General features: G+C 34.1%; 1 protein-coding gene across 2 annotated transcripts in view; it reads left to right on the forward strand.

The window, feature by feature from the left end:
• Window positions 1–19,603, forward strand: part of PRKACB (protein kinase cAMP-activated catalytic subunit beta) — a 125,326-nt gene that overhangs the window by 45,098 nt on the left and 60,625 nt on the right. Inside the window, exon 1 of one of the 2 annotated variants that reach the window (XM_043575429.1) lies at window positions 11,127–11,405. The exons of the other annotated variant lie outside the window; for it this stretch is intronic. Coding sequence (XP_043431364.1) covers window positions 11,222–11,405 — 184 coding nt within the window. The 5' untranslated portion in view covers window positions 11,127–11,221. Of the gene's footprint in view, window positions 1–11,126; window positions 11,406–19,603 lie in introns of those variants that run through there. 2 annotated transcript variants of the gene reach the window in all.

The following is a 19,603-nucleotide window of genomic DNA, read 5'->3' on the forward strand; positions in this document are numbered from 1 at the left end:
GAAATTGAATACAGGAAACCAGTGAGAACAATTATTTTTAAAAGTTTGTTTTAGGGGCGCGGCTGGGTGACTCAGTGAAGCATCTAACTTTGGCTCATGTCACAGTCTCATGGTTCATGAGTTTGGTGGGGCCCCACATCGGGCTCTCTGCTCTCAGCAATAGAGCCCACTTCAGATCCTCTTTCTCCCTCTCTCTGCCCCTCCCCTTCTTGTATGCACACTGCCCCCCCCCCAAAAAAAAATAAAAAAAATTTAATTCTAAATTTGAAAATCTAGATTTTTTTTTTTTTTAATTATCAAGTTAGTTAACATACAGTGTAGTCTTGGCTTCAGGAGTAGAACCCAGTGATTCATCACTTACATATAACACCCATTGCTCATCCCAACAAGCGCCCTCTCTAATGCCCATCACTCATTTGCCCCACCCTCATCAACTCTGTTTGTTCTCTGTATTTAAGAGTCTCTTATGGTTTGCCTCCCTCTATGTTTTTATCTTATTTTTCCTTCTTTTTACCTATGATCATCTGTTAAGTTTTTCAAATTTCACATATGAGTGAAATTATGTGATACTAGTCTTTCTCTATTTCACTTAGTATAATACCCTCCAGTTCCATCCATGTTGTTGCAAATGGCAAGATTTCATTCTTTCTCATCACTTAGTAGTATTCCATTTTATATATACATATGTACACACACACACACACACACACACACACCACATCTTCTTAATCCATTCATCAGTTGTTGGACATTTGGGCTCTTTCCATAATTTGGCTGTTGTTGATAGTGCTGCTATAAACATTGGGGTGCATGTGCCCCTTCGAATCAGCATTTCTGTATCATTTGGATGAATTCCTAGTAGTGCAATTGCTAGGTCATAGAATAGTTCTATTTTTAGTTTTTTGAGGAACCTCCACACTGTTTTCCAGAGTGGCTGCTCCAGTTTGCATTCCCACCAACAGTGCAGTAGTGTTCCCCTTTCTCCACATCTTGCCAACATCTGTTATTGTTTGAGTTGTTAATTTTAGCCATTCTGACAGGTGTGAGGTGGTATCTCATTGTGCTTTTGATTTGTTATTTCCCTGATTGAGTATCTTTTCATGTGTCAGTTGGCAATCTGGATATCTTCTTTGGAAAAGTGTCTATTCATGTCTTTTGCCCATTTCTTCATGGGATTATTTGTTTTTTGGGGTATTGAGTTTGGTAAGTTCTTTATAGATTTTGGTTTCTAACCCTTTATCTGATGTCCTTTGCAAATATCTTCTTCCATTCCGTCGGTTGCCTTTTAGTTTTGTTGATTGTTTCCTTTGCTGTGCAGAAGCTTAAATTTTTTTTTTAATGATTTTTTTTAACGTTTATTTATTTTTGAGACAGAGAGAGACACAGCATGAACGGGGGAGGGTCAGAGAGAGGGAGTCACAGAATCCGAAACAGGCTCCAGGCTCTGAGCTGTCAGCACAGAGCCCGATGCAGGGCTCGAACTCACAGACCGTGAGATCTGACCTGAGCCGAAGCCAGCCACTTAACCGACTGAGCCACCCAGGCGCCCCTTAAATTTTTTTTTTTAATTAAAAAAACTAAAAACTTGATCTAGGGAAAATTCAGTAAAATTGATAAATATCTAGCCAGGCTAATAAAAAAAAAAAAGATGAAGAACACAAATTACCAATATTAGAAATCAAAGCTTGAAGATTGCCATAATCCCCATGGGCATTAAGAGGTAATAAAAGAATACTGTGAAAAATTTTAGACCCATAAGTTAATAACTCAGATGAAATAGACCAATTTTTTGAAGGAGATAGATTATCAAAACTTACACAAATAGAAATAGATAATCTGAATAGATCTATCAATGTATCTATCTTAATCTATTAAGACCAAATCAATAATTTGAAAATTAATAATTAAGAAATAATTTCTCAAAGAGCATCAGGACTAGATGCATTCACTAGTGAATTCTACCAGATACAACTCATTTATAAGATAATCCATTTAAAAAATGGGCAAAAGATCTGAAAAGACATCTCACTAAAGATAATGATGGTAAGTAAATAAGCCTAATGAAAAGATGCTCAACATCATTTGTCCCTAGTGAATTGCAAAATGAAATAATAAGATACTACTATACATCTTTTAAAATGGCTAATGTTAAAACATACATAAAACTGCTGATTTCTAATAAGGACATAGAACAACAGGAACTCTTCATTGGTGGTGGTAAATAAAAATGGTACAGCCACTTTGGAAGACATTTTGGCAATTTCTTGCAGAGCTAAACAGAATCTAAACATACAATCCAACAACCACATTCCTAGGAATTTAATTTACTATGCTAATTTAAAAACTACATCCACACAGAAACCTGCACATGAAAGTTCATAGCAACTCTAGTCATAATGGCCCAAAACTGGAAGTAACTATGACCCTTCAGTAGGTGAATAAACAAACTCAAGTACATCAATACGATAGGTTATTATTCAGTGATAAAAAGAAATAAGCCATAAAACCACAAAAAGACATGCATGTATTTTGAATGCATATTTCTAGGTGATAGAATAAGATTGAAAAGTCTGCATAGGGTATGACTCCAATTTTGACACTCTGGAAAAGGCAAAACTCTAGCAGTGGTAAAAAGATCAATAGGTGCTAAGAATCAGGGAAGCTCAGGATATTTATAAAGGTGCTAAACTATTCTGTTGATAATGTAATTGTGGTTACATGACATTATACATTTGTCCACACCCATAGCACCCACAGTACAGAGTAAATCTTAATGTATGTAATTTTTGTCTTATGTATGTAATTAAAAAAAAAACACATCATTTAGAAAGTTGGGGGATCCCAGAATGAAATACAGACTGTGACAAAACAATCTAACTTTATTACAAACTCATGAAACAGCCTCACTGAAGATGAGGCCAAAGGTGCTGATCTAAGTAAATTTGGAAATAGGTGAAATCTGTAAGGGTAGAGGCAACAGAAACTGCATAGTAGTGTACTTGAGTTAATAAAGTTGTTTCCCATGAGGATAAAGTTGTTAACTGTACCAGCTTAACAATTCTGATATTTCCATATGTGTATACTGAAATTGAACAAGTAAGTAAATGAATAGTGGATGGTTGGAGTGGGAGTTTTCAAGTAAGAAAGAGGAGGAAGTTAAATGAATCATGCAGTAATGAATTAGAGTTGGAGATACTAGAAAGAACTCATCTTTACCTTATTATAGACACAGATGATTATATGTAGAAATACTTATAGATATGGGTATATACACATTTGGTATACACATGTATTTTTCTGCTCTGTCAGCTGAGAAGGCCTAAAGGCAACAACACTCCAGTAGCAACAAGCTCACCTAGTTCCCAGATCTTGGTTTGTAGTACCATTGTCCAGTAAGAGGAACTAGAGCTCCTTGGAGAAATGGCTGATTCTAGGATTGATGCAGAAGTATACAAAATGAGCATGGGCCATTTTATAGTGCTAGTAAGCAAGTGTTCAAATATACATGCATGTGTGCACGTGCTTATGCACACACACACGATTGTATATCAAAGTGGCATAGGAAGCAATTGAAAGTTTCCAATGGCCAAAACTTGAATGATTTGAGCAATAAAATAAATAATGTAGTATTGGATTATAGCCCAAAATATAAAATAAATATCCATGAGTCCATATAGAATGTAAATAAATGATTGAATAAATAAATGGGGAAGAAGAGACACAGTGCCCTAGCAGAGGAATTCCACTCTGCCTTGAAGGAAGTAGAGTGTAACTCCCCATTCCTTAAGTGTGCACTGGGCATAGTGACTTAATTCCAACAAGTACGGTATGGAATAGGTGGAGGCACCTGAAAAACACTACCTCAACCAGGTGATCAAGGATAGCATTCACATTGATAAGTCGTGTTGATAGTATATACCCTTGATATAATGTGATATAAATGTTATTTTTACTTCTTTGGACCTCAGTGCCCATAACCCCAGCCATCATGAAAACAACAACACACAAATAGTAATTGAGGAATACTGTACAACATACCTGACCAATACTCCTCAGAATTGTCAAGGTCATCAAAACAAGGGAAATCTGAGTAAGAGTCTAAGGAAACATGAGTCATCATAGCTAAGAAGAGCCAAAGCAGACAGGAGTACTAAACGTAATGTGGTATCATGGGTGGGATCCTGGAACAGGAAAAGGACATTAGTTAAAACCTAAGGAAATGTGAATAAACTACAGACTTTGGTTAACAAATGTGTATCAACATTGGCTCATTAATTATACAAATTTACCATACTAATGTGAGATGTTAATAATAGTGAAAAACAGGTGTTGGTTATATAGCAACTCTGTACTATCTTTGTAATTTTTCTGTAAATTTAAAGCTGTTATAAAATAAAAAGTTTATTTCAAGAAAAAGTTCCATTTTATATGTCTTAAAAATATAAACTATATTGTCAGAAAGTATCAAGTTGCTGGGATTCAGGATGGAAAGAAGGAAAAATTATGAAGAGGCATGAGAAAAGTTCATTATCTTGCGTTTGGTCCTGGTTTCACAGTTGTATTTATATGTCAACATCAAATTCTACACTTCACATATTTGCAGTTGATTTTATGTCAGTTATATTCATTAAAGCTTTTTTTAACAAATAGGGAACAAACAGAAAAAAAGTAACAAAATAATAGACCTAAAGCCAATTATATCAATAATTGCAGCAAATGTAAATGATTTAAACAAGACTCAGCTAGTGTTATATATAAGAAATTGACTTTAAATATATTGATATAGTGTTTAAATGCAAAAGACTGGAGGGAAAGATATGCCATACAAATACTATTTGGTAAAATTTGTGTTGGCAGTATTAATATCATACAAAGTTGACTTCAAGAAAATTAGCCAGGATTAAGAAGGGATATTTATAATGCTCAAAGTGTCCATTTGGTAAGAAGATAAAACAATCCTAAGTATATATGAATCTAATAACAGAGTTTCAAAATACATGAAGCAAAAACTAATATACTGAAAGGAGAGAAATACGAAAATCTACAAAGTTGAAGACTTCTTTAATCTTCTCTCAGTTATCTATGGAACAGTTAAACCAAAAATCTGAAAGAATATAGAAGACTTGAAAAACACCATCAATCATATTGACCTAATTGACATTTATAGTATACTTAACAATTATAAAAGACACTCTTTTCAAATGTTCATGGGACATTCACCATCAAAGACCATATTCTTGGTCATAAGACAACAATTTAAAAATTTAAAAGAATTAAAAATCATGTTCTGACTATAATGGAATTAATTAGAAATCAGTAAGAGAACTAGATACCAGGGAAATTTTTCAGATACTTGGAAATTTAAACAATACACTTCTAAATAATCCTAGGTATTATCCCAAAAAAAGTAGAGGGAAGGAAAAAAGATAAGAGCAAGAATCAATGAAATTAAAAACAGAAAGAATGGTAGAGAAAATCAATGAAAACAAGAGGTGGTTCCTTTAAAAAAATACTTAGAATGTTTTTGCCAGATTTACCAAGGAAAGTAGGCAAATTACCACTACCAAAAATGAAAGAGGGGATATAACTACAGATGCCACAGACATTAAAAGGGTAATAAAGAGATTTGAAACATTGTATTCACATAAATTTGACAACTTAGTTGAAATAGACCAATTGGTGAAAAACAAACTACCAAATTCACCGAAGATGAAATAGACAACTGAATAGTACCATATCTATTAAAGAAATTGAATTGGTATTTTTAGCCTTTCAAAAAAGAACTCATGGCCCAGATAGTTTTCCTGACAAATTCTACCAAATATTTAAGGAAAAAAATGATACCACCTTTTTGCAGTCTCTTCCAGAAAATAGAAGACAGAATACCTCTCAACTTGTTTTATGCCCTCATCCTTAACCTGATATTAAAATCATTCAAAAATGGTAATGAAATTAAAATTTGAAAATATTTCTTATAAACATATACACAGAATTCTCAAGAAGTATTCATAAGTTGAATCCAGCAATATATAAAAAGAATAGTACATTAAGACCAAGAGGTATTTATCCTGGGGATTCAAGCCTGGTTCAATATTTGAAAATTAATCAGTAACTGTAATCTATCATATTAATAGACTAAAGAAGTAAAACCATATGATCATTACCAATAGATGCTAAAAAAGCATTAGATAAAATTAACATCCCTGTAAGGTAAAAATACCTAGCTGGGAATACAAAGAAACTCCTTATCTCAATAAGGGGCAATTAAAAAAATGTCAACAGCTGACATAATAAATGATGAAAACCTAAATGTTTTCTTTCTAAGATTGGGAATAGGGCAATGATGTCCACTCTTGATACTCTTTTGTTCAACATTATTACTAGAAGTCCTAGAAATAAAACAATCTGTTCAAAGATGACATGATTGCCTTCATAGAAAATCCTAAGAAATCTACAAAAAGACTCATAAAACTAATAAGTGCACGTAGCAAGGTTGCAATATACAAGGTTAAAATATGAAAATAAGACCTATTTCTATACACTAGCAGTGAACAATTGTAAACATTTTTTTAAAGTACATTTACGATAGCTCCAATTTAAAAAATGGTATGTAGGTATAACAAAATATGTGCAGGATCTAAATGCTTAAAACTTTAAACACTAATGAAAGAAATCAAAGACCCAAGTATCATTAAGAGATACATTATGACCATGGATTGAAAACTCATTGAGATGGCATTTCTCTCAATAAACACAATCTTTTTTTTTTAAATTTTTTTTAACGTTTATTTATTTTTGAGAAGAGAGAGACAGAGCATGAACAGGGGAGGGTCAGAGAGAGAGGGAGACACAGAATCTGAAACAGGCTCCAGGCTCTGAGCTGTCAGCACAGATCCTGACGTGGGGCTCGAACTCACGGACCACGAGATCATGACCTGAGCTGAAGTCGGACACTTAACCGACTGAGCCACCCAGGCGCCCCTCAATAAACACAATCTTAATAAAGTCCCAGCAAGATTATTTTTGTAGGCATAGACAAACTTAAAATACATATGAAAGGTTAAGGAAGTCTAACAGTCAAAACAAAAAAAAAAAGTTGGAAGATTTACCCTATCTGGCTTAAGACTTACTCAAAAGCTACAGTAACCAACATAGTAGGGTATTGATGAAAGAATTGACACATCAAATCAGTGGAACAGGACAGAGTCCAGAATAGACCCCGACAAATATATTGTTAATTGATTTTTGACAAAGCTGCAAAGTAATTCAGTTGTGAATGGATATATAAATTGTAAATCCATACACTGGAATACTATTCAGTAATAAAAATCAGTCAACTATTGAAACACAACATGGATGAATCTTAATTGTTATATTGTGCTAAATGAAAGAAGCCAGTCTTAAAAGGTTGAATACATTTATAAAATACAGGAATCCATTTATTTTAAAAAATTTTTTATAAATGTTTATTTTTATTTTTGAGAGGGAGAGAGAATGAGTGGGGGAGGAGCAGAGAGAGAGAGAGAGAGAGAGAGAGAGAGAGAGAATAAGTGGGGGAGGGGCAGAGGGATCTGCATTAACAGCAGCAAGCCTGATGCAGGGCTTGAACTCACGAACTGTGAAATCATGATTTGAGCCAAAGTCAGATACTCAACCAGCGAGCCACCCGGGTGCCCCATGAATCCATTAAAACATTTTGTGAAAGGCAAAACTGTTACCCTAAAACCTTTATTTGAATAGCAGAGGTCATGGTCATATTATGTGCCCTCTATGTGGAACAAATAACATCATTTATGTATCGAGTATGCTTCCATGTGTTTCTTTTAACCTCGAAACTCTGACGTGTAAAGTTATGCTTGGCCTCAGCATGACTGTAAACCTAAAGGTAGACATTGAAATCACATGGCTATAAGGTGACCGACCATCTAAAGGGAAACATTCTAATAGCAGATTTTTAGACTCGAGACAGTATATCCAAGAACTAATTCTTTTATTCGCACTTCCTCATCTTTGTTTGAAAAATGCTGCATTTGAAAAAAATCTTTACTTCTTTTGGTAATCACTGTTGTGCAGTACGAAGGAGCTCTGATCTAGGAGCCAGAAGACTTAAGTGACTTTGGGCAAGTGACTTCGTGTTTAGAAGTTTGTTTTCTCATCTTAAAATAAAGTTAATAACACCTGTCCTGCCTACTTAATTTGTAAAGATCTGATAAGCCAGTGGAAACCATTTTATATGTTGTAAAGTAATTTGTAAATGTAAGCTTTCATTAGTATTATTAAATATAAGGAAAAAACCCCCAGGATTTTGTGGTATCTTTAGATAATCAAAGGAGATTCAACTCTGAAAATTGTTATGATCTCAAAAATTAATGCAGAATGAATAATAAGGACTTTGTAACCTCAAAGTTGATTACTCCGGTTTTATTATCACACGTTATTTAAATTATTACTAGAGTATAAAATATGCTCTTGTATCAAATTTGGAGTACAGCGCTAGACATCTTAGTACAAATTAAAATTCTGAAAATACCGTCAGGATGAAATACGAGCAATATACTTAAGATTAATTTGAATTATGAAGGAATTCTGTTTTAGTTAAAGCTGTAGTTGTTTCCTTCTATCAGTAGATGCCAGTAGAGTTCTTCTTTTTAATAAAAGTCAAATTGCCTAAGTACTTCCATAGCAACAACTTCCTGGTCACATTACCATATATAGGAACATGCTCTGCAGACTAAAGGTTCTACTTTCTATAAGGACTTGGTAACAAATGGAAACAGTTTTATTGAAGAAAAAAAAAAAAAGCCCAGATTTCATCACTAGATGAAGCTTATTTCCCCTTCCTCCTCCTCTGCTTATTTTGCTGTAAGCATTATGCGTTGTTTTAAATAAATTAATCTTAGTGTTCTAGTTAGGAATCTGGATCATCTGTACTAAACTTGAGCAAGGTTGAATATGCCTAGCTAAATATTAAAAATGAATATGGTGAGACAATTGTTAGGATTAACTTGTGCATTTGGCAAGGGAATACCATGAGTATGATATTTTGGAAGGTTAATGTGTCAGAGATGAGTGATTGAAAGAAATGACTGGAAGTAGAGAAAACAAATTATTTTAGAAATCAACATTTGCACTAATAAAAATGACACCCAGAGAATGAACAGAATTTAGTAACAGACTGAATATACAGAAAAAAGAGTTCAGTGACATTGCATAAACAAAATTAAAACATTTTCAAGTATTTGATTTTTATGCAGACCTTCAATTTGTTAAGAATGAATGCTTTCTTCAACGTATTTATTGAGTCTGCAGTATATGTATTACATTTATGAATTCAAGTGACTCACAATTTGAGACATAAATTTACAAACAGCAAGTTTTAACACAAAGATTTAAGATTGGTGGAAACAGGTGAGAGTGATTTATTTTCTAGGAAATATGTGGGAAAACTCAGTGAAGAGGTGACAATCAGAGTGGTCCTCGAGGATGAATAGAATTTCTCCTAAGATAGTAAGTCAGAGAATTCACGAAGTTCATCTCCTTCTGCCCCTATAGTCCTTCCATACTCTAAGGTGTTTATTAAAGACTGCAGAAACTTGTTCAGTGTCTGTTTTGTGTAAAGTACTGTCAGCTGTTAATAAGTTATCTATTCTTGTACACACATATTTACACAGAAAGCTGAAAATGTTGAAAGTTTAGTCCTATAGATCCTGTTGGCCATTTGTTTACATTGATACTAATTTTATTACACAAGACAAAGTGTACACAAAGGAGCTGTTACTTGGCAAAATTCATTAGTCAGTTTTTCGTGGATATGTGTATGTGTTGTCCTAATTTGATTACGTTATTGCTCCTACTTATTCTATTTATTATGATTGTTCCTATCCTATTAAGCAGTTGGCAGGAAATCTGGACTAACATATTTTTTTTTAATTTTTTTTTTAACATTTATTTATTTTTGAGACAGAGAGAGACAGAGCATGAACAGGGGAGGGGCAGAGAGAGAGGGAGACACAGAATCTGAAACAGGCTCCAGGCTCTGAGCTGTCAGCACAGAGCTGGACACAGGGCTCAAACTCATGGACCGCGAGATCATGACCTGAGTCGAAGTCGGATGCCCAACCGACCAAGCCACCCAGGCGCCCTGGACTAACATATTTTTAGTTAGATTCTTCTCTCTCCCAAGGAGAAAAGCATATAGATTTCTCATCCTTTAATTAGTGTCAAAAGGCAAGTACTCAAAATCATCATTAAATGCCACAGGTTACTTTGTTTCCTGCAAATAGACAGTTGCAAATTTTATTTACTTTTAATCAAATGAGTTGTTTCTAAGTCAGACCTAATTAGGGATCAGGTAAGCAGTAGTACTCAGTGTTTAGTTTTAAAAATTAACCGTGTTTCCGTAATCTAGAAGGAATTTGTTTTCTCAGTTGAAATGTCTTGTTGTGGCTGATTTTATATCACTGTAAATCTTATATTTTGTTCCTTTTTTTCAAATTTTAGAATGTTTTAAAATGTACTGCTGATAGGGCACTTGTCAGCAGATTGTCAGTTTGATAAGCAGTAGTCCCATACTTCGTTTTTGTAGTTCCTGTATATATTAGACTTAAGTCAATGAGTTAGCAACATTCAGTTCTTTGTTTTAAATGCTAGTTCAAATTTTTCTTAGTTAAAACACATGTCATATAGTTGTTTTGCAGAAGTTTTTAATATTCATTTTATATGAGTTTTTGATGAAAAGTTAGCTGCTTATAAGGATTCATAAAATCTGTACATTAGCTGATTTCCTGGAAACCACACACAACCTTTTTAACCTATTATATTTGGAAAGTGGTTTGGCCTTGAATTGTTTGCATAGGGTTGTAATACATGTTTAACTAGTTTTCCTTTTTAAAAATTTTTTTCAGTCTGTATATAAAGCCTTACATTTAATGTTGTCATTAACCTATTTATTAATATTAAACAGTCTTAAGTATAAAATATTTCGGGCTGCTATCGCAAGGCTTTAAAGTCCCCATCTTTAGTTGAAATGAAGAATTTTGCTAAGAAAGGCTCAGTAATGTACTGTTTTATATTAACAGGAAACAGAACAGCAGTAGTGGTTTGAATACCCTGCAAACAGGAAGTTTGACACTTGCATAGCTCTTAGCTTCTGTGCAAGAAGTTGTTGAGCTCCTTCTGGAAATATTTTCAGTTACTTTAAGTAAAGTGCAAATGCACATGAATGGCAGCTTATAGAGAACTACCCTGTAACCAGTATACAGGTACAACTGCTCTTCAGAAATTGGAAGGTTTTGCTAGCCGATTATTTCATAGACATTCTAAAAGTACTGCACATGATCAGAAAACAACTCTGGAAAATGACAGCCTTCATTTCTCTGAACATACTGCCTTATGGGACAGATCAAGTAAGTTTTTTTTTTTTTTTTAATGATACATTTTTAACTAGAAGCTAAAATACTAATTGGAATTTTAGAATCAAACATAAAGAGCAATGTTTTGTTTGTCTTTTTATGATTTGCACAAGGACATTTTGCAGGATGAAGTTGCAAAATTCCACAAAAACTTGATTATAAGTTGAACTGAATTGTGTAGTTCATTGTTTTGTTTTATATCTGACCACTAAGTGAGTATCAATAGGAAATCTTTCTACAAAATTATTATCATCTCTAGGGTATGTTACTGTTTTTTTGTTTTTATTTTTCTTATATAAAAGTGAAGAGCCTAAACTTTAGAAATAATAATCAGGTTATTTTTAAAAAATTGTTTGGGTTCATAAGTCCTAAATTTCAAAGGTCAGAAGACTTGAATTTATAATTCAAGTTCTATTATGTTTACTATTTTTTATTTTTAAATGCACGTGTGAAAGTGACTTCAGTTTCACAAGCAGGATTTCTAATACAAAAGCATAGTATAATTATTCGGTGTGAAATCTTATATTTATAACATTAGAAATATCAAAAGCTTTTATAATTATATTTTATGTTACTTATAATTACGGTTAAAGGAGGAAAAAGTTGTTTATGCATACATCACATTCTTTCCAGGCATGTTAAAATGTTTGGACTTGCTGCTTTGCTAAAATGGTGATATGTAACCATTTTTGGTGGCGTGCACTTTTAAAAGATAAATTTCACGTATAAACAATACCAGTGCCTCCATTCCACTTCTCACCTTGGACCCTCCCCAAGGTATTTTTGTCATTGTGATTAAAGGAACAATAGAATTACCCTTGGTAGCCTTGCCCTTTTTGGTGTGTTTGTTAATCAGATAGCACTAGGTTTTGCCCTTTTCTGTTTGTATATTCCATAGCAGTCTAAAAACACAGTTTAAAAAGACAAAACAAACCAAGAATGCTTTACAAAATTTACTCCCTATTTTTTACAGTACCTTCATAGTTCTATAGAAGCTTATTTGAATTATTTATTTACTACATCAGAATTTTTTACCTTCTTGGAGCTGTTTTAGGGAGAAAGTAAAGAACATATATATGTAAAATTTTTCTTATTCTAAAGGTTTTGTTTATAATTAATCCTTACCATATAGCAGGTGGATAGGTGAGGAATCTCAAATATCTTCAAGTCAATGAACTGTTAACTATTGAAATAATACTACATTATTAAAATTTACCATGCAACAGAAGTTTGTTATTCATTCAACTTGCCCTATTCTGTTAAATTGCAATCTCCTAGGTCCTTTTGGAAATCTTGCATTTTAAGACCTTTTAATTAAATGTTCAATGAAGAATGAGGACACTACTGAATTAGTTTCTGTTTCACTGATACCTACTCATCCAAATAGTGGGTGTTTAGTAAATGTATCTCAAATGAATGAATATCACAGGCTTGTAATAATTAAAAGTTATGTTTGAACTGTACTGTCACTATATTTTTTTAATGTATGGGGCCTGATGTTTTCTGAAACACATTTTAAAACCTGGCAATTGAAGATAACATCATGAGCCATGATTTCTTTTAGAAAAAGCAGACTGATAAAATGCTGTTAACATTTTTCTTTATTATGATGTCACAAAATAAACTAGTATTCTTGTACACAAGTAAAATTATATGCAGATCTCATAGCCCTGCAAATAATAGGCATACTTAAAGAGTAACTGTATCCATTAATCAAGTATTCTTCTACTTTCTTCTTTCATATCCCCAAAATAATCAAAACAGACACAATACTGTTGTATGTTTAATGATGAGTGCAGTAAACATGGAGCTCTAGTCTTCTACTATGGAATGTGTTGATATAGAGGAGAAAACACTGATACAACAGAAAAAGAGGAATCCTATCATTTCAAAATTCCAAGGTTTATTTTTGTGCTGAAAACACCAATTATCATTTACAGAGTGAGTTATGGAAGGAATTTTGACTATATGGGTTTTTATGAAAACCACATTCTTCAAAGCTACTCAAAGCATTCTACTTGTATGACTTGTTTGACAAGGAAAAGGAATGTACTATCTACTGATAACAAACACTCTGAATATGCTTGTTCCAACAGTGCTATTTTAAGAAATCAGCTAAGCACAGAAACTACATGTAATTTTTTAAAAATTAGATGTGTGAACTATTGAGTAAAGGTTAACTACCAATTTAGGTGTTTATGAAATGTAACAAGTTTTAATGCAAGTTTCTTTCTTCTCTAGTGACACTACGTATAGGAAGAAATACAGAATAAAAGCCAAATTGTAGTTTCCAGGTGGTTTAACTGTGTTTCATCTTTTACTACTAAATTAAGTAACAGGAATTCCTGTTTGATGGCATAAATATTTAACAGCTGATGCCATCCACATATAAGTACATGTTCAAAAGAAAAAAAAAACATGGAGGAATTCTGCTTTTTGTTCTGACTCCGAATGAATGGGAATATTGACATTCATTGAATTCTCTTTGTAGCAAATGTATTATGGTTAGCTTTTAATCTTCCTTTGATCATAAATGGTGTATCGAATTATATAATGCTGAACTTGATTGAAGTTTTCGCGTTTTAAATCTTAGACTTTATACACTTAATGAATGTCTAATAACAACATTTAAAGGACTGAATAGGTAAATACCGTCAAACACTTTACTTATTCTCCTTTCCCATTAACTGACAGGCTATTTTTTCTGGTAGATACAAATCCATGAGTGAATCTTAGATTTAAATACCATATTAAACAAATAAGCAATTTTGCATATGGATTTCTTCAGGTAGAGTAAGATAACTAAAGTGGTTTATCAGACCACCTTATCTAGTCAGTTTTACCTTTCCAGTGCTCATACAATCTTCAAGATGATTCACTTTCATATTTATTTCTTAGGCCACTGAATCTGTGTCATTGTAACTTCTAAGCTAGAGGACCTTCCGCATTATCCTTTTATCTACTTTTTCCATCTGTAACTATTCCATAAGCTTCTTGGTAGTAATCCATTTTTATTTATTTGGCAAACTTTTTTAATTTCTTTTTTTTTTTTGAAGTTTATTTATTTTTGAGAAAGAGAGAGACCGAGCAGAGATAGGGCAGAGAGAGTGAGAAAGAGAGAATCCCAAGCAGGCTCCACACTGTCAGTGCAGAGCCCTGCATGAGAGTCAATCCCACGACACTGAGGTCATGACCTGAGCCAAAATCAAGAGTCAGATGTTTGATCCAGCCACCCAGGCACCCTTTGGCAAATGTTTCTGAGGATTTACTATCTCATAGTCTAAACATGCTCTAAGAAAAATAAGATCTAGTTCTTACCCTCCAAAACAAGAGTAGGAAGAGCATACATACGAACAATATTTAAGGTATAGTGAAAAGGTCACTTAAAAATGTATAAGTAGCTTAATGTGGAGCTTAGTGTAAGAAGAAATTAACATGAGGGGAGATGGGACCTTCAAGAATATAAAGAATGAATTGAATTTGGAGACTCAAAGAAGGAGGAAAGATTATTTTAAGAAAATAAACAACATACACAAATAAGTGAAAACATGAACATTTAGGATTTACTTAAAAGACATAGTAAGATATTGTCCGGAAAGGTAGTCTGTAGATCTGATCTTTGAAATCCATTAGATATTCAGAATTTTGGACTAAATTCTAATAGTGAGGAGCTAATACAGTTTTTTTTTTTAAGTGGAAAATAATATGTATGCAATCTTTTGTTAAAAGAGCCTAAAGAATTTGCTTTTTAACTTGCCTAATAAAGGAGAAGTTAACTTGCTAACTCTACTACAAGGAAATGTATTTGGATACTATACATATTCTGTTTGAGCTGGGCAGTTAATTAGAACCAAGACTTTTGGTCACTACATGAACATGGTAATGAATAGTCAGACAGTGGATTCCCTTTATAATAACAGTGCTTATTTAAGGTGTTTCTTCTACCTGGAATTCCTTTTCCTTTCTTCTACCAATGGTGGGATCTGCTCGTACTTTTAGACCCTGCTCAAGTACTATCCCTGTAACAAAATCACAAAGCATTCTATTCCTCTGTTTTTCACTCTATTAGAATTCATAATCTCTTCCTATGTTCTCATATTATCTTATACTCACTTAAAATACGGTTTATTTTATAGATTTTAAATTATATTACCTTAGTCCTTAGGTTACGTATCTCCCCTATTTGAACTCCTAGAAGGCATGAATTTGTCAATTTATTTTTGGTATCGCCAGCATAGTTCTCAATAAACATCGAGTTTTTTGTTAGATTGCCATCAGATATCACCATGGCCTTACACTAACGGGCTTTCTCTAATTTGTTCTATTGTGATCTTTGCAGTTTTATCTCAAAGACCTGTGGTCATTAACCAGAAGCAGTAAAATGCTGACCTGGATCTGGAAAATATTACATGCCAGAGGCACTAAACTTTTCACTGTTACCTGTGTATTTTGATCACGATTGTTTATATGAATTTGAGTAATCAGCAGCCCTTTATACTAAATTAATCGGGATATTAAATGATTTAAAATTAGAAAATGTTTCCATGGACTATTTGGCAGTGCCAAATAGTGTAATAACATAAAAAGTAGCTTTTACTTGCTTGTAAGAATATTTGCAAGAATAGCCATTCTACATGGTTAGGGAAAAAGGAAGGTTAAGTATATATTCTAGGTAATGTCTTGCTACTCAGAGTGTATTAGCAATCCAACAGTATCAGCATCACCTGGGAGCCTGTTAAGGCAGACTTTCAGGCCTATCAAACCTACTGAGTCAGAATCTGCATTTTAACAAAATTACCCAGCTGATTCATATGCACATTAAAGTTTGAGAGACACTTTTCCCCTAGTAACATTTTAATCTGATTGCCAAATAATATATCTTCACTGGAGAAAATTTGCAAATCTTAGGAAAGAAGAAAGGAAAAAGTAAAAATCACACGATCCCACCAAAAGATAATCACTGCTAACATCTTTTGTGTATATAGTCTTGTGATAGATACACAAGATATATATATATATATATGTATACACACTATATATATCTTGTGTATCTATAGTCTATTTGGTGCATAGATAAACAAATTTCTACCAGCCCCTAAATTTGGATCATTTAGCATACAGTGTTTGATAACATCTTTGCTAATCACACAGAGGTGTTCCACAAGGGCGACCGGGTGGCTCAGTTGGTTAATCATCTTACTCTTGATTTCAGCCCAGGTCATGATCTCACCGAGGTGAGATCCACCCAGTGTGGAGCCTGCTTAAGATGCTAAGGTTCTCTCTCCCTCTACCCTCGACCCACCTCAGAAAAAAAAAAAAAAAAAAAGAGTTGTTCCACAATATCTTTTAAGATGGCTGTTTTGTATTCAGTTGTAAGAATACATCACAATTTATTTAACATATCACTGGTCATCGAGATTGTTTTTAATTTTTTGCTATTATATAAAAAATGCTGTAATAAATATCCTTATAGCTAAATCTTTGTGTATGTTATTTTTATATTTTATAGGACAAATTTAGAGAAATGTTATGACTATTTTAAGGCTTTTGTATTAAATTAATTGCACCCTAAATGTACATGTAATATATCCTTTTGGAGTTAAATTTGTTTCAATGTTCAGAGAAGACATTTAAAATCCCTAGTATAATTTTCTGGCACATCAAGCATGCTTTATTTTCTCCTTTATTATTAGTGTTTATCAGATTTTTCCACTTTTCAAAGCTGGTCAGTTATTAGTAGCAAACAGTCTGAGAGACATATTTTATTTATTTCTTTTAAATGTTTATTTTTGAGGCGTGTCTGGGTAACTCAGTCAGTTAAGCATCCGACATCGGCTGAGGTCTTGATCTTGTGGTTGGTGGGTTTGAGCCCCACATTGGGTTCTCTGCTAATAGTTCAGACAGAGCCTGGATCCTGCTTCAGATTCTGCGTCTCCTCTCTCTGCCCCTCCCCCACTTGCTCTCTGTCTTTCTCTCTGTCTCTCAAAAATAAACGTTAAAAAAATGTTTATTTTTGAGAGAGAAAGAGAGCATGAGCGGGGGAGGGGCAGAGAGCGAGGAAGACACAGAATTTGAAGTAGGCTCCATGCTCTGAGCTGTCAGCACAGAGCCAGACACGGCGCTCAAACTGGTGAACCACATGACCTGAGCGGAAGTCAGACACTTAACCCACTGAGCCACCCAGGCTCCCCATGAGAGACATGTTTTAGTTGCCGAATAGAGCATTATCATTACGTGTTCCTTGGTAATCAGCAGAGTATAACTTAGTTGGGTTGGAGATTCAGTCATATTATAAAGAACATTACATAATTCTGATTGTGCAATATAGCAGTGACTCCTGTCCCTTCACTGCCACATTTCCTGGGTGGAATATTTTCATATACATTATCACATGAAACATTTATTTACTCTCTGCCAGGCATTGTTCTAAGGACACTGCATATATTCGTTTATGTAACCCTTTAAAAAAACCAGCTTTTAATACCTGTTCTGTGAAACCTTTCTACATGTGTGTAAGAAAAACAGGTCTTTGGCTTCTATAGTGAAGATTTGTGTCTTAAGTTTCCTGTTAGATGCAGAGACAGCGTGCTATTATGAGGACCAAGAAAAGCAACAGGCTAGAAAGAGAACTTTGAAAATAAGATGTCCATGTGAAAAGAGCCAGTAAGCTGGAAGTTGGAGTGATGCATTCTCTGAAGGATTGAATATTACTTGCAAGCCCTAAAGTAATGACTGCTTTCAACTATGCTCTTAACTAGTTATGTAACTAGTATGACCCACTTAGGATACAAATAAGGTTTCATCTTTTTAAAAAAATTTTTTTAATGTTTATTCATTTTTTTGAGAGAGAGCGAGGGAGACACAGAATCTGAAGAGGATCCAGGCTGTCAGTACAGAGCCCAATGCAGGGCTCAAACTCACAAACTGTGAGATCATGATCTAGCCGAAGTCGGACGCTTAACCATCTGAGCCACCCACACGCCCCGGTTTCATCTTTTAAATATTCGAATTAATCATTTGCATTCATCTACTCATACTGGTAGGGCTGCTAAGTAGCTTTTCTCTTGGGGTCTCCTTCCAGCCCCCTTCACATCTTGCTAAACTTCTGACAGTTCACTCATTACAGAGAGTCTAATCTTTCTAAAGTGTAGATACAGAGAGGAGTATTTTGATTAGTATATAAGCTAGTGGTCTCATTTTTAGCTTCTGTTGATTTTGCCACTGCCACGTGGTTTTACAGTTCAAAACTGATCCCGAAGGATTTGATGTATACTTGCACTTGATGTGATGACACTGACCCTTGGGGAGATCTTAGTGGTTCTTAAATAGGAGGGTGACCACCCTTTCCAGTGTTATGCTCATCCAAGGAATATACCATAGGATTTAGTTTCCTTAATTTATAATTCTGTGCCTTTTGATCCTGACTTCTATGTCAGGTTGAATGTGTGAGAAGGTTATCTTTTAGTTTAGCCCTTCCCCACCCTGTACCAAAATCAGCCTTCCTCTCTTTTTTTTTTTCTTTAATTTTTTAATATTTATTTATTTTTGAGACAGACAGAGACAGAGCATGAGCAGAGGAGGGGTAGAGAGAGCGGGAGACACAGAATCTGAATCAGGCTCCAGGCTCTGAGCTGTCAGCGCAGAGCCTGAACGCAGGGCTCGAACTCACGAGCTGTGAGATCATGACCTGAGCCGAAGTCAGACGCTTAACCTACTGAGCCACCCAGGTGCCCCAGCCTTCCTCTCTTAAACATCTTTTCCAGGGATAGCAGACTGGTTGTCTGTAACCCAAATGTAGCTCACAGATATGTCTTGTTTGGTCCTCAAGGTATTTTTTAAAATAATTGAATTTGGCACCATTCTTTTATATAAAAATATAAAATACAATGGTTTTAAAACTAGAGATTTCATATTAATATCTGGACTTCATATCCTTGAAATATTAAAGAAGTTGATTTCAGTGGCTTCTTATTCCCATTAAGAACAAATGGGCAGCACTGAATGAATATCCTCTTTAATCAGGATTAATACTAATTTATGCTAACCTTTACTTCTATTGTTTTGCCTGTATGGCCTCTGTAGGCACTTAAATTTGGCCTATAGTGCCTCCATTGTTGAGCCTAAATCACCAACTCACATTCTCTTTTCCTCTTTGATAAAGCTTACTTAGTGTGCCTTCCTACTCATGGGCC

The sequence above is a fragment of the Prionailurus bengalensis genome, chromosome C1 (genome assembly GCF_016509475.1).
Source record: "Prionailurus bengalensis isolate Pbe53 chromosome C1, Fcat_Pben_1.1_paternal_pri, whole genome shotgun sequence".
NCBI lineage: Eukaryota > Metazoa > Chordata > Mammalia > Carnivora > Felidae > Prionailurus > Prionailurus bengalensis.